At 48.0% G+C, this 22120-nt stretch overlaps 1 protein-coding gene across 3 annotated transcripts in view; it reads left to right on the top strand.

Moving 5' to 3' along the window:
• Positions 1–21731, top strand: part of LOC149351117 (uncharacterized) — a 66067-nt gene extending 44336 nt beyond the window's left edge. The window contains exons 2-3 of one of the 3 annotated variants that reach the window (XM_089576972.1): positions 6391–6523; positions 18575–21731. In XM_089576972.1, coding sequence (XP_089433098.1) covers positions 18914–20380 — 1467 coding nt within the window. In that variant the 5' untranslated portion in view covers positions 6391–6523; positions 18575–18913 and the 3' untranslated portion in view covers positions 20381–21731. Of the gene's footprint in view, positions 1–6258; positions 6524–18574 lie in introns of those variants that run through there. The other 2 variants (XM_089576973.1, XM_089576974.1) reach the window with 2 other exon arrangements.
• The last annotated feature ends 389 nt before the right edge of the window (positions 21732–22120 follow it).

Genomic DNA, 22120 nt, shown 5'->3' with positions numbered 1-22120 from the left:
TCGCAGATCTCTCCACAGTGCGGGCAGCGCCCATCTGTGTTCGGATCGAAGTGTTTTGCTATTGCAGGACAGAGAAGGGTTCCTGTCTGCAGGCTCCGCAGAATTCGCTCCTCCGCCTTACTCAGCCCCTTGGCAGGTGCCGGGTAGAGACGGTGGCTGTCGCAATAATAAATTAGAATTTCGCGGAACCGCAGAAGCGGTTTATAAGCTTCTGAGCCATGAGAGCTAGGATGAGGAGCCCGGTGTGTGAGCGCTCGGGCGGCCGCATCAGCGGCCTCATTGGCTCGTAGACCCTGGTGGCCAGGAGCCCAGATCACTTTTGTGCGAGTTGGATCGGTGAGAGCGCGTCTTAGAATTTGCGAGGCCAGAGGTGATATTTCCCCTGCAAGATAATGTTCACAGGCCCGGCGAGAGTCTGTGATAACCGTTTTCGATTTTGGATCGGCGGCAGCGAGAGCTATTGCGACTTCCTCCGCTCGTGTTGAATTTGGGGCCCGAAAAGATAGCCAATCGACATTCATTCCCCGGTGGACTACGGCAGCCGTGAAGAATCCCGCGGGCGACGGCCCTGTGATGTCCACGTAATAGACGCCCTCTTTATAGCCATATTGCCTCTCAAGCGTGCGAACCCGCGCTTGTCGTCTGCCTTCATGTGAAGCCATGTCCATGTTACGCGGGAGCGGAGCGACCAAGAGCATGTGGCGCCACAGCACCGGGATGTTCTCCGTCCCCTCTGGTATGCATGTGTGTTGGATGTGTAAGCGGTTTAGCAGGCGGCGCCCAGGCACCGTCTGCGATAGCCGCGTATATTGGTTCACGAGGTGGGCCTCCCGCAACTCCTGATAGGAGTTTACCACTCCCAACGCCTTTAGTTTGGCGTTGGAGGTAGCCACCGGGAGGTCCAGTGCTCGCTTTGTTGCCTTCCTGATGATGGCGTCAATGCGCTCGTCTTGTTGTTTGGTGGTGCGTAGGTACGGCACGGCGTAGAGGATCCGGCTGGTCACGAAGGCATAGGCGAGCCGTAGCGCGTCCCTGCCCCGCAGACCACCCCGCTTGTTGGAAACACGGTGGATCATGCGCCCTACCTGTTCACCTATGCTCTTGAGTTTCGCTATAGTAGAGTCCGGCCTAAGTTTGTTATTGATGAACAGACCCAGGATCCGGAGCTCCGCCACTTCTCTGATGGGACCGCCCGACAGAGATATGTGAAGAGACGTGTTGTCCTTGTGGTTTGTCCTGACGTGTAGAAGCTCTGATTTGGCGGGAGCACATTGGAAACCACAGTCGGCAGCATATGCTTCGACTATGGAGGCGGCCTGCTGATCATGCGGTCCTCTATCTCCCCAAGGCTCCCCTCGGTGGTCCAGATTGTAATGTCGTCTGCGTAGAGTGCGTGTTTTATGCCATCCACCTGAGCCAGTCGGCCGGGAAGGTGCATCATGGCGATGTTGAAAAGGAGCGGTGATAACACCGCCCCTTGTGGTGTACCTCGTGTACCCATAGAGTACGGGCCGTATTCATCGACCTCGATCCGAAGGAGTGCCTGACGCGCAGAGAGGAAGTCTCTGACATAGGCGAAGACCTTCGCCCCGCAGTTAGTGGTGTTCAAGTTAGAGAGTATGGTGCCATGTTTAACATTGTCAAACGCCCCCTTAAGATCGAGGGCGAGAATGGCCTTGTCGTTTTGTTGCATGGCTGTGGGTCGTATTATGTCCCTGTGTAGTTGGAGTAGGACATCCTGTGCAGACATGTGCGGGCGGAACCCGAACATAGTGTCTGCAAAGAGGCCCTTACCCTCCATGTATGGAGAGAGGCGATCCCGAACCATCGTCTCCATGAGCTTTCCCACACACGAGGTTAATGAGATGGGTCTCAAGTTGTCCGTAGTCACGGCTTTACCTGCTTTGGGGATGAACGTTACAAGCGATGTTTTCCATTCGAGTGGGAGCGGACACCCATCCCAGATCTGATTTATGTATTGTAGCAAATGGAGGTATGCAGAGTCGGAGAGGTTCGCCAACAGTTTCACTGTTATGCGATCCCGACCCGGTGCCCCACCTCGGCGCATTTTAGCCAGGGCCGCCTTAAGGTCATGCAACTCAAAAGGGGCGTCTAAATCCTGATTTGGCTTGCCGGAGTACGTGTACTCGGGCCCAACCGGGTCGTTTGTGCGGCAGAGATACCTGTCGCACAAAGTGTCTGCAAGTTGCGCCGTCGTACCTTGGTACCCGTGCAGAGCCCACCGGAGCTGTTTTTGCGTCTCCCCTTTCGTTTGAGAAGGGTCGATGAGGCTGCGCAAGAGACGCCAACCCCCTTCGAGCTCATCTGACGCGCTGCCGAGTTGCAGCGTTCTATCCAATTGGTGTCAGTGAGCTGGGCGGCATATGCCGCAGCCTGCTCCGTAAGTTGTGCAATACGAGCTCTAAGCTTGCGATTCGTCTTGTGTTTCTTCCATCGTTTTGTTAAGCTCCGGCGCGCCTCCCACAGATGCAGGAGGTGATTGTCCACTGCGGGGATCTCGTCGGTGGTGTGAACTGTTTGCGCGGTCGGTATGCTGTGCAGGCTGACCAACATTTGTTCCGGCATGAGAAGGCCCTCGCTTCTGATTATTAAAGCGGGAGCCTTTAATGCCTCATCGTTGTAAGCAGAAGTTGTCAACAGAAATGTCACGATTTTCAATTGGTGGAAACGGTCGTGACGTCACAGTGCGCGAATTTCAAACGGGACCAATGGTACTTTGGCTAGTAACCATGAAACCAATTAAAGGGATCGTATGCTGACGCTCCAAGTAAGTGGAACTGAGTTTGGTTAATTGATTAATTGCCCAATTAGCCTAATTAACCCTTTAGTCAGGCCAGATAAATAAATAAAACCGAGTAGCAAATTGCTCGAGTTCGAGAATCGAACCCGGGTCTCCGGAGTGCGAGACGAGCATGCTAACCACTCCGCCATGCCAGATGGTTTGGAATGAACAAATGCGCGTCTAGTCAATACGGTGTCTTCGTTCACTCCCATCTTCCTCCCTTCCCGTTACGGCGAGGTTTAGGTGTCCACCCAGATATGCGAGACAGATACATTTCCTTTCCTCAAAAACCAATTTACCGATGAGCAAGGCGCAGAACAGAACGGGCGATGGCGTTCTATGAACTCCCTGGCAGCGTTGCAAGACGCTGTCGCGTTTCACTCTTAGAGTTGAAGCCTAACATCTTAACAACGCATCAGTGACACAAGCAGCAACACCGCGCTTAAGGCTTTCGCCGCACCGCACTTTAGGTCAACAAAGTGCCCCCCTGAATTTTTTTATAAAATGTATGTCCTTCCAGTATTAGAGTTCGGCTGTCTAATATTCTTTGGAGCACCTGCGTATAAACTTCGCCACCTTCTTCTCTGGGAGCGGGAGGCGTTGCGCCTCTGTCTGGACCTTCCAAAAGATGTGCCTAATTCCGTTTTGTACCTGAAAGCGCGTATTCAATCACTGCCTTCAAGATTTCGGCTCTTAACAGTCCAAACGTTCGTAAAAATCTGTGATTCAGCGCTTCATTTCGACCACCTGGCGTTAATGAACCCCAGGTGGTCGAAGTTTACGGAGCCCTTCACTCCGGCGTCCCTCATACCCTGAGTCGGTTTGGGACATTAAACCCTAAAAAACCCAACCAAACCAATTTGTTGGTGACTGGCTTGTGGTAAACATGGAGATGATGAGACAGCTTCTTCAATGATAGTCATTGTAGCGAGAAAGATCACTGATTCGTGTCCGACGGCTGAGAAGGCCATTGCAGTCCAAAGCGGTGCGCCAAATGTATCACTCGTGGAACGCAGTTGTGCAGAAACGTAGGCGGGTCACGCTTAGAATTGCCTGTGCGAAGTGTTCAGCGCACTGGTTGATTGAGCTGGCTCTCACTGGGGGAGGTATGAAAAAGAGTTGCGGTAGATGCAGGGGCGGAAATATCCGCTGCGAGAAGTGAGCCGAAGAAGTTGTAACCCGGTCTGCAGCACAAAGATGCTAAAGAGGTACGAAGAGCTTGAGAGAATAAACCGAGTGGCGCGATTCTGAACAGATTAGAGAGCTGCAGGAATGTTAGATGGGTGGGCATCAAAGATAGCGCTGGGATATTCAAGTTTAGATCCCACAAATGTTTTATAAGCTAGTAGTTTCACAGAAGAAGGTGTCACGGACAAGTTACTGCGGAGGTGTCCAACAGTTCGGCGAGAGGAATTCTGCCGCCGCGGTGGCTCAGTGGTGCTAGAGGCGCGTGTGCACTGCGATATCAGTGTACGTTAATGAAACGTAGGTGGTCGAAATTGTCCGGAGCCCTCCACTATAGCTTCCCTCATAACCTGACTAGCTTTGGGACTTTATGCCCCATGAACCCAAACCAGTTATAGGAATTGCAAGGACGCTATACTAACCAGGGGATTTTGCGGCGTATGCGCGCCATAGAAAAAGAAGAAAAATAAATTTCTCGAACGCTCCCGAAGGTCTAGGTCCCCCTCCATCCGTGACCTTGGCGAAGCGGGGCGCGCCGACAGTAGTTAAGGCTAGAGCACGTTCTATAATACAACGGTCGGGAGACTCCCTTTCTCATCACCGTCATCCGCTCTCCTAGAAGTTTAGAGTTTGTTACTTATGGGCATGTTGCATCCTGTAATACAGTTCTTGGTGCAGTTTCGTCGAAGGAAGTAGACAGGCCCGGGCTTTCAGAAAGCTGGGAAGAGCGAGCGTTGAGCTCTAGTGCTGCTTACTGTGTCAGCTTTCTTAGGTGATTGGGAAGCTCCTGTTCTTCTATGTGGATTTCTCCCAACTGTTTCTTTAATTTTATAAAAATAAGGTTTCTCGGTTCATCTCTGTGCCATCGTCTATCCATCGACTTGCTGTCTGCTTCCCGTTCAACGCCTAAAAAACGAGCACTTCGGAGAAACGAGGCGACGAACAAGGACGGTGATCTTTGCTGGAATTATATGGTTTAAGCGGCGAGATCATGATAAATCATTAGTAAGGTCAATACCGAGGTATTTAAACGAGATGGTGGAAACAATAGTACTATAGTTAATTGTGTAAGGCTGGGGGGGGGGGGGGGGTTATAGCTCGGGCAACGGTGGAAAAAAATTAGCACAGGCTTCGTGATATTCTCAAATATAAGCCACATAGATCCTCCCTGCTGTATGCGAGCCAGATCATTATAGACTGCAAAAGCTCCGTACGCGGTGGTACAGTACACAGCTGTCACCAAAAAGGCTGATGGTAGGTTGCTAAAGAAGGCGGATCGTTGATGTGAGCACGTTCTCACGTTTTCGAACACTTTTCAAATAATTGGTAAGATCAAATAATGCAAGCAGTAATGTTCTTCGACGGCTGTTTAAAATGTTAAACAAGTATAGACACCTATTTTTGGTGGCATGTTTTATTCTCTAGAATGATACGGAAGACATTACTATGCATGAATCACCGTGTGGTATTCGCCTACTTCGACGAAATAATCTGTAATCGAAATTTTCTATCATGACATTTCGGTTTCGTTTTCATCATCCGAATGATGGCTGTAGCGTCAAGGTGTGGCTATATGTCACGTGAGGCATGGAAAACCTGCGCTATAATCGTTGCTCCGTCGTTTTAATTCACTACAGTGCTGAACCCAGCCTTCCTTAAAAGCCGGAACGACAACTAATGTAGAAGCGGCAATTATATTGCAGTTTTTTTTATGCCTCCCGTGACATATAACCACAACATGCCGTCAAAGTCATTGTTCGGCTGTTGGCGCCGAAATAGAAAGACGAAGAAATTCAATTATAAGTTATTTATCGGTCGTGTGATAATACCACGTGATAATCCATGTAAAATAATGACTCACACATCGTCACAAAGAAGAAAACGTACCCCCAAAATTAGGTGTCTATGCTCTATTAATACTAACACATTATTAAAACAGGGCCCACTCCGACACCGTGCAACATGCTACTGCAATCGGTGTGCTAAGTATGGGGGTCCAGTACTGTGACAGGGTTCATTTGTATCATGCCATTTACAGTGCTCATTCGTGGCACCTGAATTATCGGCGACGCGGCAGGCTGAGACCAACGTTTTTGAATACATTTAAAAACACTGGCTCACACAGGTTCAGCGAAGATTGATTTGGTGCCTGATCTAAAGAGTCGTGGCCCCCGGGTTGTTCTACTCTCTGTACTAATCATTTTTACCTGAAGAGAGGTGGCGCTATAGTATTCGCTGTCGTGGTGAGCAACAGGAGAGAGCTTGACAGTCTTGCCTCGCAGTCGGTCGTCCTTGCCTCGCTCCTCGTTGGGGACCTGTTGGGTTGCGGCTAAGTAGCAGGCGATGCTGCGTTATTTCTCGCATTTCTGCTTGATTTCTTGTGTTCTCTTCCTATTTTCCAGGGTGACTGAACGCGGGAACGCCCCGCTGAGAGCAGGGCTGATGTCCCCAAGCTCTCCAGGCCAGGGGAACTCCACTTAGTCGGCTTGTCACTCCCCAGATGAACTGCCTCTTGATTGTTTCTTCCGTGGAGGAGTAAGCAGCATTCCGGTTGATTTCGTCCCCGCGGATGAGGGCTCCATCAAGCTGAATAACCCCGAGGCTGTACAGGCTGCTCTTAAATCGACCACCCCTCATTACATGAGGATCAATGACATCCGGCAGTTCGGCCGTGGCGGGATAGTTTGCAGATCGCCAGACCAGGCATGCGTGGCTGACCTACTCAAGTGTTCTTCGTTTGCCAATTTGCCATCAGTGCCGTAATTCCTGGAGATTTGGCCATAGTGCCAAGGCCTGTAAATCGAGTTTCCGATGCTGTGGGTGTGGAGAGAGCCATGACCCCGCTGGGTGTTCTTCTCAACACGAGAAATGCTGTTTGTGTGGTGGTGGACACTCAGCAAGCCATTCCGAATTCCCAGCGTGGGCTGAGGAAGTTCAAGTGCTAGAGTTGATTGATAAGCGCAGGTGCTCAAGACGTGAGGCAGTTGCAGTCATCAAAGATAGGACATCTGGCTATGCAAGTGTGGCAGCGCGGCATGCAGCCGTTGTGGATTTCTCCTTGTCACAAGCGATTGCTGCGGCGGTGGAGAAAGCAATGGCGAGTGCCATGGATCGTATAGTCAAAAATCTCTCTGCGTGCATTTCGCAGGTCATGGCATCCCAGATGTCCACTTTGTTGCAAGCTTCTACTGCTCCTCTTTGTGGCACAATCACTTCTCCGTTGGTTACACCTCCCCAACCTTCTGTGCCCGTGGCTTCCAATCCACTGAGTCAGACTCAATCAAAGCCTTCGTCTATTCCTCCAACCATTTATCCACATCACAGTGCGACAGAAATCTCATCTGAAGAGTGCGTTGACACGGAGACTGAGATGCGTGCTCAAAAGCGCAGTGCGTCTCCGTTGGGTGTTGCTGGTCCGTCTCGCTCTCAGACGAAGACAAAAAAGAATCACCCTAAATCTACACCAAAGGCAGTGTTTTGGATCAGGCGGCCTCCACTGCGGTACTTTCGGCGACATAGGGTCTTTCAGGCTAGACCAGCCCTCAAGAGGTGGTGGCTTGCTATTGTTCGCATCCACAAAAGTTTGCGACTGGGCGACTGTGTCATTTCAATATATGGACAGGCAGTGCGAAATTCAGGCTCTTGATCTGAATATTCCTGGATATCAGCCACTCACTCTGTCTAATGTATATTTTCCAACAGGTGTGCATGACTTTCGGCCTCTTAACTCGCTTTTGTCAAGTTGCAGGAAACAAGTTTTAATTGTTGGAGACTTCAACTCTCATCATATTTCGTGGGGGTTTCGAACAGATCGCTGCGGTACACTCTTATGGGACTGGGTTTGTGAAAATAACCTCATCTGTTTAAATTCGGGTCCCCCCACATTTGTCCCTGGTCAGACTCGCTCAGCGTTAGACCTGTCATTTTCTTCCCCCGGTATAACTGTGTCTTCTTGGGCGCCAGTTGACTGTGCCTCCAATAGTGATCACCTTCCGATCAGTTTCCAAGTTATGTGCCAGTTGACCTCTCCTAACAGCACACGGCGAACATTCGTAAATTACGGCAGTTTTAAAAATGTCTTCAAAGCAGACCTTCAGAAACTATCTCATTCCAACAGTGGAGATAATGCCATCCGCATTTGTTCAATTTTGGATGGAGCACGTAAAAAATCGGAGTTCTTGGTCCAGGCAAATAAGGGAACATCGTCATGCCTTCGGTGGAACGCAGAGTGCACTCGAGATTATAGGCGCCGAAAGGCTGCTTGAAAGAAACTTCTCCACAATCAGTGTCCCAAAAACTGGATTGATTATAAGTTCATTGAAGCTACGTTTAAGCGCACCGTATCTCGTGCAAAAGAGTTGTACGATACTCAACACTACGAATTCCTTTCTAAATCTGGTAATAGGTGTGCTTTATTCAATTACCTAAAATCCAGGAAACTAATCTCGACCACCATGAACGCTGTCTCCCTAGTTCAGCCACCGGGTGAACTTCCTTAAGGCCGTTGTACGATCGTTTTTGGGCGGATCCGCCAGCGAGCGAACCGCTCGCTTTCGGCCTTCGCTCGGGCGTGGGGCGGAATGGGTGTTGTACGATCATTTTGGAGCTGGCGGACGAGGCGGATGGTTTAAAGCGTTCCGATTGGCGCACCCGGCATTGCCGTCTGTCCAATAGCATGCTCCTGTTGGCAACCCAGACGGCGCGAAAACGTGGTCTTTTTTTACCCCTCGGCGACCGGCACTTAGGCTGAGCCATGGCGTGGTTTTTGAAGTTCTTGCTCTTGTACGCGGCTCTCGTCAGCTACCAGATGAGTAGCTCGGCTGTAGAGGTTTTTGACTGCTTACATATGGGCAACACAAACAGGGTGAACTGGCCATTAGTCGCGCAGTTCGTCGCTGCCGACGCAGTCATTCAGCAGCAGCGTAAGCGTAGGCGCAAGCCTATACGACGTTGCGTAGGGTTCTCTGTGTTTGCTGAATGATAGCAGTGATGTCGGGTGAATATGACTGTTATTATTTTGAACTGGTAACCGTCTGTGCAATCAAACACATGCTTTTAATGAGTTTCCATTGTTTGCAGAAGCAAACCGACATCCTGAGTGGAGTACTTTAACACAGACATTGGCTGCCTACCTACAACATAACTGCAAGTAAAAAAATAATGGTGCATTTCATGACAATGGTTTGCTGGATTTGAGGATGGTGACCTTGTGGAACACACATCAAACATCTGAACAAGATGAAATTGCTGTGACTGAAATTTTATGATTCTGGTTCACATACCACGTACCTCATGTATAGTAGGATAAAACTTAAAAGAAACAGCAGTTGTTAGCACTCGGTCATGGCCCGAGGCATCCTGTATTACTCCACTAACCAATAACAGTAAACAAAATAAGTTGTTCGATGTTTGACCTTATTAATCTATCCAGGTATCAGAATTCTAGAGCTTATCATTTTTTCTTGTAATAAGCTTCTTATGGTAGTATACAATAAAAGTTTTAACAGCGGACTACTTTTTTTGGCGCGGAAGAATTCTGTGCGGCGGTCCAGATGGCAGAGCTTCACTGCAGACTTAAATTGAATCTGACTATAGTGTTCGGTGATAACATGTTCTGACAGCCAAAAACCAAAACTGAACATTGGTTGTTGGCTGAGCTTAGATGCCAATTCAATGCAAACAAAAATATTTGTTGTAGGAATAGATACGCATAGTTAACATGAAACATAAAGAGACAACCCGCAACGAACACCTCACTGATACTGCCAACTGTCCAAAGCGATATCACGAACAGTGTATGCTGGACTGTCCTACACAAGAGGTGACGTAGAGCAGATGCCTCTGTGTGCTCTTAGATAAAAGGGAATAGTACCAAGGCTTAGTCCATGCTACTGCTTCTGATGTCAAGGTGACCTTGACAAGATTGGTTGTTGCATCTGTAGAGAGGGCATCTGCTGCTGCTGCTGCTGATGTGGACTGCTTGTTCACAGCCTTTAACAATGCTCTGTCATAGCACGTTAAAGAACCCCAGGTGGTCGAAATTTCCGGAGCCCTCCACTACGGCGTCTCTCATAGCCTGAGTCGCTTTGGGACGTTAAACCCCATAAACCAAACCAGATCATTTTTGCCCAGCTTGGTTCTTCAGCTGTGGGAAATCCAGCATCACCCGTATATCATTCTTCTTGTGTCCGTGTTCACTCCCGCCGCACTTCAACTCTATCCACATCATAGTATGTGTGGTCAAATGACATCAAACACGCCACTGTCTCTCATTAAAGAAAAGGTGTATGTGTATGTGTGTATTATGCATGCATGAAAAAATCTGCATATTTTAGCATGTTACCATCAGATATGAATGCATCTATACATGAGGAAATTACAATGTTCCCAACCTTTACTAATATGGAAGATCAGTGTTAACTGCAGGTGTTTACAATATCACAGAAAAATGACGACGCAATAATACTGATTTCTTTTCTGATTTTTTTTCGTCATGTTTTTCACACAATTACGGAAATCGAAATAGAAATACCACTCAGTGGCTTCAAAGTGGATATGGTGCGCATCACTGTACTAAAGTGCACGCTTTTGTTCTGCAGTGACAGTGGGCAGGCCGCTTCCTTTTACCAGTGCTTCCTGAGGTGACATTGCAGTGAACATTGTGCAAACCAGTATGCAGCATAGTAAAAAACAAGTGTGGAAAGTTCTGTTGAGAGCCAATCAATGTTGACATGCACAGAAACAAGGTGGCGTATTGTGCGTACAACCACAAAGCATTCTTAACTGTCCCATGAATTTAAAACAAAGTGGTTGCTCCGTATTTCAGAAAAGTATACATGTGCCATCCTCATTAATCCATACATAATTAGATAAGAGAGTAAGTACACTGGCCTAGAGGTTAAAGAAATGCAAAAACCGATTTGGAAAGTTTACATAGCAAATATTGGCGGAGACTAGGATAGAATGCTTTGTATAGTCAAGGGAACGGGAACTGCTTCATATTTTGCAGTTACCTCGAACAAACACAATCATATGAAGCAGAATGCGAAAAAGTTAATTTTCAGAAATAAGAGCTATGATGTCTCAGGACAGAATGAATTGAAAAATAAGCCATTGAAGTATGTGTGGGCCATAGATGCTTAAGTTCTCCAGTAAAGCTCTACAGCAATCTTGAAGGTACGTCCTTTCTGATCAGTAAAAAATATGAGAAATTTTAAGGGCAACTCTGATTCCCAAAGCAGCAAGCAAAAGAGAGAATCTGTATTTGTTAATCGATATCCGCACCACTTGTTATATATAGAATAATGTCGTACTAGTTACTAATTACCAATTTCTTAGCAAAATATCCTTATTCCACTGCCAGTCTGGGTTGCAAGGAAACGAATTAACTGAGCCATCAGTATTCATAAGGAAGTTGGAAAAAACCCAAGTTGAAGTCAGGCCGAAGGATGACGAAGAAAAACAGAAAGGCAGTGATGACTTTTGTCTTTTATTGCTATCTCTTTGCTGCAATCTGATGATGAGAGTTTTTAAGCTGAACCAATTGCCCAGTTAATACTATCCTTAGTGCATGTGACTATATACAAGTTACATGCATAAGCATACACATGTAGAATTCTCACTGAGCCACATCATGAAGTCAGTGTGTTGCTCAGCTGAGCAGAACAGACAAGCACAAAGAGAAGCCTGGTCAACAACAGGTGGGTGCACTAATGCATGTTTAGCTTTGCAGTGAGCGAATGTAGGTAGCTAGAGCTAGCTTGTGCAAAGTTAGCCCAAATGCTACTATTGTGTAAATCTGCCCCGATATAGTTTGAAATAAATTATGAACAAAGTTCTCAATGAACACGTTATGCATAAGAGAGCATTGTACTGGTTTGCCGAGGTGACCGAGTGACTGAGCACTATATCAGATCTATTTGTTTTCATATTTATCACACCTCAGTGGTCCTAAATGACGTTAGTTTAGTAGCGAGCTTTAAAATGGTGTGCCAGGTAGGAGCTCAGTGAGTTCGTAATTTATAGCATGATTTATGTAGTAACCACTTCAAAGGACAGTAAGATACATAGCCTTGTGGGATGCAAGACCGTTACAGCCTTCTGTGGCACGAACAAAAACGAATCTTGAAATTCAGTGGCATATGAGCTAAACGAGGCACAAGAGTGTTAGTGCACCTAGTGCGCGAGAGACTACAAGTTGGGACTGATTAGTTGGGGGCGTGTTGGTAAGGAGCAAAAAAAACCTGCATAAGATGAAGACATTCAAATATGCACTTTTAGTGCTGTCAAACTGGACCTTCAAAAATGGCGTGAGAAAATAAAACAAGCGGCTCAGGACTGAACTAATTCAAGGACTCTAGTTAAATTAGATTTGTGCCATGTGCCATTAGAATACCCAAGTTGATGACACACAGGGGAATTGAATGCAAGTAACTTGGAAGACGGTGATACTAACAACACGTCATGTTGTAAATATCCTAGGTTGTGGGTGGGTGTATGAGGATTATTAGGTATTTGAACCAGTATACACTGAATATACCTTTATCGGAAGGCCTTATAAGTTGGCAAAATGTAATGCTGACAATAAAAAACAATATTACTGCATTCTTAGTAACATTAGCAAACAGGACAATCCAGGGCATGCTAATTGTTGTTTTGAACAACTGAAATGCTGGTATTGATTGCAATATGGCACACCCCATATGGCTGTCAGTGAAGGCATATGACAAAACACTGAAGGGACGGTAATAATGCAAGTAATGAAAAGATGAGGCCCAAAACAGTGCCTTGGCAGACGTCCGAGATTGCAGGAAAAGGCAAGATACATAAGAATTGGCAAGGGAAATCTGCCGAAGGCTGGCTGTTTAAGCTTGGATCCAGTTTAGAGCTATTGAATGCAAGTTAAAGCACGAGAAAACCAGCCTCACATAAATAGGGGAATCGCATGCTTTTTCAAAGCAAAGAACAAAAGCATCATAGGGGGATGTTGCAGTCAAGGTGCATGTCGTGAAGAACAAGAAAAAGTTGGCTATTGCAGAAATGTCTTCTAAAAGCTTGCCAATTTGAATCAAACAACTTAATGGGCCAAAACAATCTAGCAGGGTCAAGAGTATGAAATGTGTTTGGTGATTTGCAGCACATGCCAATAACACAAATAGGGCCATAGGTGCTGGGTGATGAAGGATTAAAAACAGAGGGGCCAGGCTATAATAAGGCAGGAAGCTATCTGTACAGCATGCACTAGATATGCCTATACAACCTACTTCCTCTGCCGTTGTTGCTTTCTGTAAATTTCACAGAACTTGATCATAGCGTACTGTGTGGTGCACCGGTGGCAAGTTGGCATGTCGAAACTGTGCTAAGGGACGACAACAGAGCAAGAATTGCTACCCTGTGCAGTGATGTTGTTACCATCGTCTTTGTTCCTAGCGTAGCTTTACCAGCTCCACAGGGCTTATTTTGCAGTCTGCAAGTAGTCATGCCTGTAGCAAGCAGTCACAGGCAAATGAAGGTGGTAGCAGACAGACATATGCAAGTGCATCGACGAGATCTTCTCAAAGCTTCGAGAATGGCTTGTTAAACAAAGTGCTGCGGCTGACCCAGGAAGCGCCGCTGAACAACCGCTTAACACCAATAAGGCCGATTTCGCGAGCAGCTCTGCAACAATAGCATTGCGAACACATCCAGTTTCGTACCACTGATCCCCGGATCGAAAAGGACCATGAGCAAAATCAACAACAGACACTGTCATTGCCTATGAGGTGCTTCAAGACCACTGTATTTTTCTGATTGCAGTGTAAACCAACATCCCACTTAAACTGAATACTGCCAAGCATTTGTCAATATTGACTTAACACTGCTAAGCAAAAAGAGAAAAAAAGCAATGGCAAAGGTTTTCTCAATATTTTTTTCTTCTTTTTCATCAAGACTCGTTATGCTCAACTTGCTCTGTGGTCAGTTTTGATTGCATAAGCTGCTGCCATACTTTTTATTTTTTTTCTGCACTACATCAATTGAAATGCTCATGAAAAACAGACTTATGAGTTGGCACATATTAGAGATTTGTACACTGTCAATCAGTCGTGATTCAAAAGCGGCAATGATTCTTGTTTGTAATCGCGTAATACCATGTTGTTACAACCTAAACCGAAATGGCTAGCGGAAGTGTTCAGTCACCCATTCATCACGCCGATATGTTTATTGCAGGCAAATGTGCGCACAGCCGGCAGGAAATAAAAATAAATGACGCTCCCGAAGATACATTTGCACTGCACCGATGTTTTCACACAGGTTACACAGTTTCTCCGGCGAGTCGTAAACCGAGCACCCATCATCACAAAACGTACTGAATGGAGCACCAAAGCGCAGAAGGATGGCGACATCGCTGTTGTCGCCGCAAAACAGTCCTACGGCCGTGCAGCCAAGCTCGCGTCGCGTCACGTCGCACACACGGCAATTCTCAAGCACAGTGCCAACACGAATCGCCAACAAAATGGTAACGAATGCGTAGCCAGCAACAACGTCATGTGCACGCTTCGGTCGCGATCACTGCAACCATCGCAACGAATGCGACTAGCTGCACAACGCCACGTTCATTTCAGCATTCGGAAAGCACGGCGTGCGTAGTGAGCTCTCGAAGGCGCACATTTCACTGCCTTGACGTAAAAGCACTCGCTTCGATCGCAATCACTTTCACTACGCGGACACTAGTCACTGTGCTACGCAGCTCATGCACGCACAAAAGTTCACCGTGAGCAGCTGTTGTCCGCCGCTGTGCGTGATGATCCTCGCAGGAATTAGGAACGCTTGCAGCAACCACAAACAGCTCCATATAAACACTTCGTGACACCGCCAACACGTAGGTCTTGCGTCGGTTTGAAGAGGCGCTCTGTCAACTACATCAGCGTCGATTTCAACTCGGGAAACTGTCGCTGCTCGCCGCTGCTGCACGCGGAGAAGTTCGCAGTCGCTCTGAACACTCGTAATATTAACATGTGGCCAATATAGTATGCCTCGCGGCATAGGTGCCACCACTACAGCCACGACCTATGCCTCGCTCCCCAGTTCAGTCGACGGACGGCCATCTTGCCCGGCAGGAGCGGATGCCTACGTCACGTAAAAAGCAGCCAATCGCTGCAATTCGGTCGCCGGGCGGTTCGCTCGTCCGCCCCAAAGTTGAAGTTCACCAACTTTCCTTTCGCCTGCCGAACGGGGCGAATGCCTATTGTCTGGTCGTTCGGTCCGCCAGTCCGCCTGCCTGGCGGATCCGCTCAAAAGCGATCGTACAACGGCCTTAAGTCTCTAGAAGAGGTAGGCAGAGGCCTCGAGCGTCGGTTTACGGCTCTTCTTCCTTCTCCTCCGAGATTTCTTGCCACATTGGACGATTTCGAGGAGGTCTTTCTCACTGAGCTCTCGAGCACTGTATCCCGCCTTCCACCCGCGGCCCCTGGCCCTGATGGTGTGATTTCTTCTATGAATAAAATTTTGTTTGAGGAATCTCCCACCGACTTACTGGCACTTATAAATTACTCTCTTAAGGCGCCATGGATTCCAAATGAGTGAGTGGCGTGTAGCAAAGATTATCCCTTTGCTTAAAAAGCAGGGAGATGGTTATGTGTTAGACAATATAAGGCCAATTTATTTAACTTCGAATCTCGTAAACTTAATTGAGAGGGTGTTGCATGGCAGAATAATGTCCGTTATTTCAGAGACTGGGTTGTTGAACCCTTGCCAAATAGGTTTCGGGCCAGGATCCTCTATATGGTGTGCCCATACCGATCTGGAGAGCCGCATACAGTGAGCTCGTCGCCGAAACCAATACGCAGCGCTTGTTGCTTTAGATGTGTCTAAGGCTTATGATAGCGTTGAGCACAGGACGCTCTTGCAAAGATTACAGGCAGTAGGACTTCCGAGATACTTTGTGGCTTGGGTTTCTGAATTTCTGGCTGACAGGGAATTTTACTGCTTCCAGAAAGGTGTTTCATCAAGCAGATTTCAACAAGCGAGAGGAGTGCCCCAAGGGGTGGTCCTGTCCCATGTACTTTTCAACATCTTACTCAGCAGTATTCCCTCATGTGTCTGTTGATGACATCGCCTTTTTTGCTTCAGAGAACGACATTTCTTCTTTGTACCAGTCCTAACACTTCTACCTGAATGTCCTGGACCAATAGTTAGGGGACATTAATCTGTCTCTTAATGTTAATAAATGTGCTTTATTGGATTCCCCCCCCCCTCTCTTCCAGTTAAAATAGATATTGTTTACCTGAACCATGTACTTCCTCAAGTGCAAAATATCAAATACCTCGGAGTAATTTATGATCCTTCTCTTTCCTGGCGGGCCCATATAGAGCAGATCACTGCGAAAGGAGTCCGAGCAGTCGGCATGCTGCGCAGGCTGAGCAACGTTCGTTCTGGCATGAGAAGGCACTCGCTTCTTGTGATTTATAGAATGTACGTCCGTCCAGTCTTACAGTTCGGCTGTGTTTTATTCTCTGGTGCGCCAGCGTATAAACTTCGCTCCTAGATTCTCTTGGAGCGGGAGGCGTTCCGCCTCTGTTTGGGCCTTCCAAAATTTGTGGCGAATTCCGTTTTGTACCTGGCAGCGCGTATTCCATTATTGCCTTCAAGATTTCGGCTCTTAACGGTGAAAACGTTTGTAAAAATGTGCGATTCGTCGCTTCATGCCTCCAATTTGATCTTCCTTTGTCAGCCTCGGCCATTTTTCAACGAAACCTGGTCTCGTTTCCGTACCCCTCAGATTTGTTTTGTGCAATCCCTCCTTGACCCCTTAAACGTCCGCATTTCGGACATCCTTCCGGTATGCGCCAATTCTTCATCTATTCAGACTGTCTTCGCTGACATCTTTCCAAAGCATGCAAAGTTAATGCCTTTTCATTTGCTTTGCGGTTTATTACAGGATTGCTTGCTGCACTTTAAATCTCTTGTGCTCATAGCGACAGACGCCTCGCAGTGTGAAGAAAAGGCCCGTGTTGGCATTTTCTCCATCTCCCTTGACTGGTCATTCTCACTCCGCCTTCCCGATTACACCCCTATTTATTTGGCCGAATTTCTAGCAGTAGTCTTGGCGTTGCGCAAATTAAACAGCTCTTTGTCTTCTGTCATAATTATGATGGATTCATTATCGTTGTGTTCATCTCTCACCGCGCCTACAAAATCTCAGGCACTCCGCTTACTGGAATGCTTAATTCCGCCCCACGTGTGTTCGTTACGGTTGGTCTGGGTGCCTGGGCCCAGAGGAATCTATTTGAAGGAGGTTGTTGATACCCTGGCGAAGGCATCTTTTCAAGGCCCAGTCGTATCTGTGCTTCCACCCAGCGCATATAATACTGCGGCCAGGTTTCGCACGTATATGCTCTTGAAAGAATTCGCAGCATCAGCTCTGACATCCTCTACCGAATTCCGGCATGTCCTTTACCCGTGGTGCAGTAAAGGATGGCGATCACGCAAGCTTGAGGTTTCCTTCACGCGTCTACGTTGTCGCGTGCCTCACTTAAACTTCTACCTTTATAAATCTGGTCTGGTGGTCTCCACATTGTGCCCGTTCTGCGGAGAACCCGAAACGATAGATCATTTCTTGTTGACCTGCCGCCGTTTCTTCTCTTTACGGAGCCGCCTGCTAGAGCATCCGTTACGACAGCTAGGTCTAAGTCTGTCAGCTGGGGTTGTTCTGTCAATCGGTGCCTCCTTCCTTGGGCACAGTAACTGGAATGTGCTCTCCGCCATTCAAAACTTCCTTACAGACACTAAACGGCTGTCGTCTTAAGGGCTTCTGTTTCTGATGATCAATATTTCTTTGTAACGAAAGCTTTCCGAAACATGGAATATTTAGCCCCGTTCTCTATTTCAGTCACCGATCTCACAGTATTTGTTTAACTTATTTCAATTACACGTCTGAATTTCTTTCATTTATTTCCTAATTATTATTATTATCATTATTACCATTTTCCCCCTCATTTATTTACTTGTTTAACATTCTGAGTACCTATCAGTTGCCGCCTGTGTCTTGGCCAATCCCCCGCAGTGGGTGCGCGCTACTATTTAGAGCACAACAACAACAACAACAGCAGGTATTTTTTTCATATATGTAGCATGATGGTTATCGAGTTAATATGTGACTTTTTGCTGCATACCCATCGGTGGATCTCAGTGCTACGTCTTTAAGAGCTCTAGCTATAGCTCCATAAGTTAAGTGCCGCCCTGCAGCCCCACCACTAGCGCTTTGCAGTTTCTGTAATACTGTACTGTTTCGAACGATCATTCTTCTTTTGAGAAAATTCGTAAAAGTTGAGAATATTTCCAGAACGCTCGATTCGCATACGATTCGATTTTTAGCAACTCGGTTCCTATTCGATTCGGCAGTAAAACTATAGTATTATTGAATTCAGTTCTGAAAGAGCACAATTCACACCAACGTACTTTTTACGCAGTCTTCTGGAAAGAATAGATTTATGCAACAGGCGCGAATATCGACTTTTTTTATTTTTCATTCCAAGAGATGAGTGCTGCCAAGAAAGACCCGTGTGAGCCACGGACCCTTTAACACAACCCTTTCGCACTGTTTTTCAGAAGGGCAGTGAAAGAACAAGAACGCCGCACGAGGACAGCGCGAGACCTGGCTCCCGGGCGAGTCAGGGGCATCGAGGCCGTTCCGGAAGAACCTGGACTGCACTAATCACCGCTGACCCTGCCTTAAGTCTCTAACTAGGGCCCCCAACGTGTTCCTGAGCTAAGGGTGAATCAGTTCTCGTGCATCCCGTCACCTCCGGCGCATTGTTTAGGCGGCAAGCGTCACTTGGGTCTCCTCGACTGCGCAGAATGGTCCCCCGAGTTTCGTGAGTGCTTCGCAGAAAGTCGTCTTCGTTCACTGCACATATTTGGAGCCCTGAGCGGAACTTACCGGTAAGAATGGATGAAGGCATCAAGAAGATGAACCAAGAGCTGGAGAAGCCTCACACGACAATCGTCAGCACCGAGCATCGAGGCCTCGTACACCATAGCAGGAGCACTCGCCCGCTCAAGTCAGTACCACGTTTCAACATTCAGCGTTCGCCAGCTTACAAAGTCTCGCGACAGCTGAAAAAGTTCGCAACACGCTTCCTCCACATAAGGGACCTGATCAACCAGTACGAGGAACCTGAAGCACTGCCGGTGAAGGTCAGCCCCCAGGATTATCAGAACATTCTGCTGCCTTCATCTCTGCGTGGGCTGAACGTACCTTCCGACCCCACTAATCCTTACTTTCCTTCTTGCTCCTGGAAAATGGAAAGGATTCCAGTTGGTCAACCTGTGTTGACAAGCGCTCCAATGCTGTACACTAGGAAGGACTCGGCCAAATCGGATGAAGGCATCAAGAAGATCAACCAAGAGCTTGAGAAGACTGACAAGACTGGCGTCATCACTGAGGTGCGCGGTGGCGTACACCGTAGGAAGAGGACTCCCCACGTCAAGTCACTACTATGTTTCAACATTCAGCGCTCGCCAGCTTGCATCGTATCACGACAGCTGAAGAAGTCTGCAACACGCTTCCTCCAGCCAAGGGACTTGAACAACCGGTACGAGGAAGCTGAAGCACCATCGGTGGCAATCAGCCCCCAAGATGATCAGAACATTCTGCTGCGTTCATCCCTGCGTGGGCTGAACATTTCTTCCGACACTACCAACCGTAATTTTCGTGGTTTCTCCAGGAAAATGGAAGGGATTCCAGTTGATCAACCTCTGTGGACAAGTGTTCCGATGCTGTACACAAAGGAGGACTCGGCCGAATCGGAGCCAAGCGACGACGACTGCACCGCCACCGATTTTAGCACCCAACAACAAGAAGAAGCTACTACGCACCTCACTAGGCAGTGCTTTTCTGGGAAAATTGTACTGCAACCGCCGATACTGCAAAGCGCACCGTCTGAGATGGAAGAAGCCATCCAGCCATCATCGTGCTACGGGAAACCGCCACAGGGCTGTCATCAAAAGCTCATTGCAGCATCGCGCCTGCTTTGGCGAGGAAACCACGCTACTGAACGCCAACTCCTGGAGCAAGGATTAAGCGTGCCAAGGATGGTTCATTTCAGGAAAGGGCTGGTCTCTTTGCGAAACAGGCTGTGCAAGGTTATGCCAGGAGATGAACGTGAAGAGGATTCATGCGTCATACAAGACCAAACGGGAATGGAGAAATTGCAGGAATGCTCCCCCAGTACATCCAAGCATGCTTGTGACCCTGGTAGCACCCCACTGTCAGGTTTAACCAGTGCTGCGGCCCCTGTGCTTCAAGTGGCTGCAGAGAACAAACCTACGATCCTGAACGTGCCGTTTAGGCTGCCAGCGCAACTTAGGTACAAGATAGAAAGGCGCAAGTTGGAGGCCCAGAGGAAGAGCTAAGAGAGCCAGGACCCTCCCCAGCTTCCAGACTCGTCGGCTGCAAGGATTCGGGCTTTGGCCGCCGTGCCCAATAATGCCTGCTCAGAAGGCTCGTTGTCGTTGGTGGCGCCGAAAAGTCTCAGAGCATCCCAGCCACCAACCGCATCGACAGCCCGCAGTCGTTGGCAGCTGCAAAATTTTCCTCTGAAAATAAAAAGCTATATCTCTAGAAAAATAGAAGCGATTCTCTGTGGGAGTTTGTCTCGGGGTCGAATGCTTCTAAGGCATTTCTAGCGGTAACATCGAAACAAAGGGAAGGTTGCTGCCTTTCATTTTTCTTTGTTTATGATACTTTTCTCGCCTTAGCTAGTGTAAAATCCGTAACGTGTGCCATCTAGCGCAGCGTGCTGCTTACGGCAGGTATGAGCACTTAACGTGAAATATCAGATCTCTATGACATCGGCCCAGAGAGAGAGAAAAACTTTATCATGGCAAGTGTGTTTAGACCCCCCTTGGGTCCCTGGACCACCGCACGGTCCCACTCTACGTCGGAACGTTCATGCGGTGTTTGTTCATGACGTCGGCACCCCGAAGCACCGCAGCAAGCTGCGATGGCGGGTCCGGAGACGAGAGCACGACCTCCCAGTCCTCCCAACTTGATAATGCGGGCTGTCCCTGCGGGGGAGGATCAGCAGGGCAGCCGAAAAGGATGTGGGAGAGTGTGGCGTGAGGGTCGCCGCACAGGGTGCATGCAGGGGAGGTGCCACAGTAGAGAGATAGCAGCTGAGGGGATGAGAGAGAGCGGGTATGGAGGCGTCTCCAGAGGATCTGTTGGGAATGGGTAAGAGAGGGGTGTGGAGGAGGCTAAGTCCGACGGTCCAAGCGGGGCATTTGCGTGAGCTCTGCAAAGGTGTGCGCCCGCTCTCTCGAGAAACCCTGACCGAGGCCGTCCTGAGCCCGGCAAATCAAACCTCGGGCCAATTTATCGGCAGCCTCGTTTCCTGGATTCCCAGAGTGAGCCGGCACCCACTGGAGCTCTACCCTGCGTGGTAAGTTTTTGGAGGGGGGGTTCAACAACTCCCAAGCAGGGGCGTGAATCCTGCCTCTCGCGAAGTTGAACAGGCCCAGAGCAACTTAATTAGGCGCGTTGTGAGCTACGTTTTCACTGCTGAGTCGCCATAGAGGCGTTTTTGCAACAGTCCTCTGTCGTGTGATTAGGTTAAAAAGCTTTACGTTATAGGCTGCTTGATGTCGGGGGTGCGCCATCTGGGAAAGGTAAGATGTGAACTGCTGGCTTAATTTCTTTTTCGCTCGTCTTGTGCGAGATCAAAAAATTTGTGAGGATGAAACGACTATGCAAGAACCGCGAGTGGCTTCTGGGAAGTATGGGGGCAGTCCGACTGAATGTGAAGAAGTGAAACTGGGGTGCAGCAATACTTAGTCTGGCTCCATCGAAGGGGGAGTCTAGTGGTTCGAGCACTAATGAAGAGGGAAATATATAAGGAAATAGAGAGCGGCTCCCAGCCTGTTTTACACATCGTTCTATACAAAGGGGAGAAATCATTTTTAAAGCACGTTGTTCACTCAATTTATGTCACAAATCAAACAAAGGATCCCCTCCCTCTGCTGGAGTGTGCTCGTTGTGTATCCTTGGAACTGAGCTGCCAGCACTGGACCGACTCGTGGTGCCAGGAAACCGGTTTCGCCTTTTGTTCCACCCTTTCTGTAGTGCTGCCAACTTTGTATTTTCCTTAGTCTCTG

This window comes from Amblyomma mixtum, chromosome 3 (genome assembly GCF_055824585.1).
Source record: "Amblyomma mixtum isolate Tamu chromosome 3, ASM5582458v1, whole genome shotgun sequence".
Lineage (NCBI taxonomy): Eukaryota > Metazoa > Arthropoda > Arachnida > Ixodida > Ixodidae > Amblyomma > Amblyomma mixtum.
The sequence above is the reverse complement of the archived record's forward strand: the minus strand, read 5'-3'. Positions and strand labels throughout refer to the sequence as shown.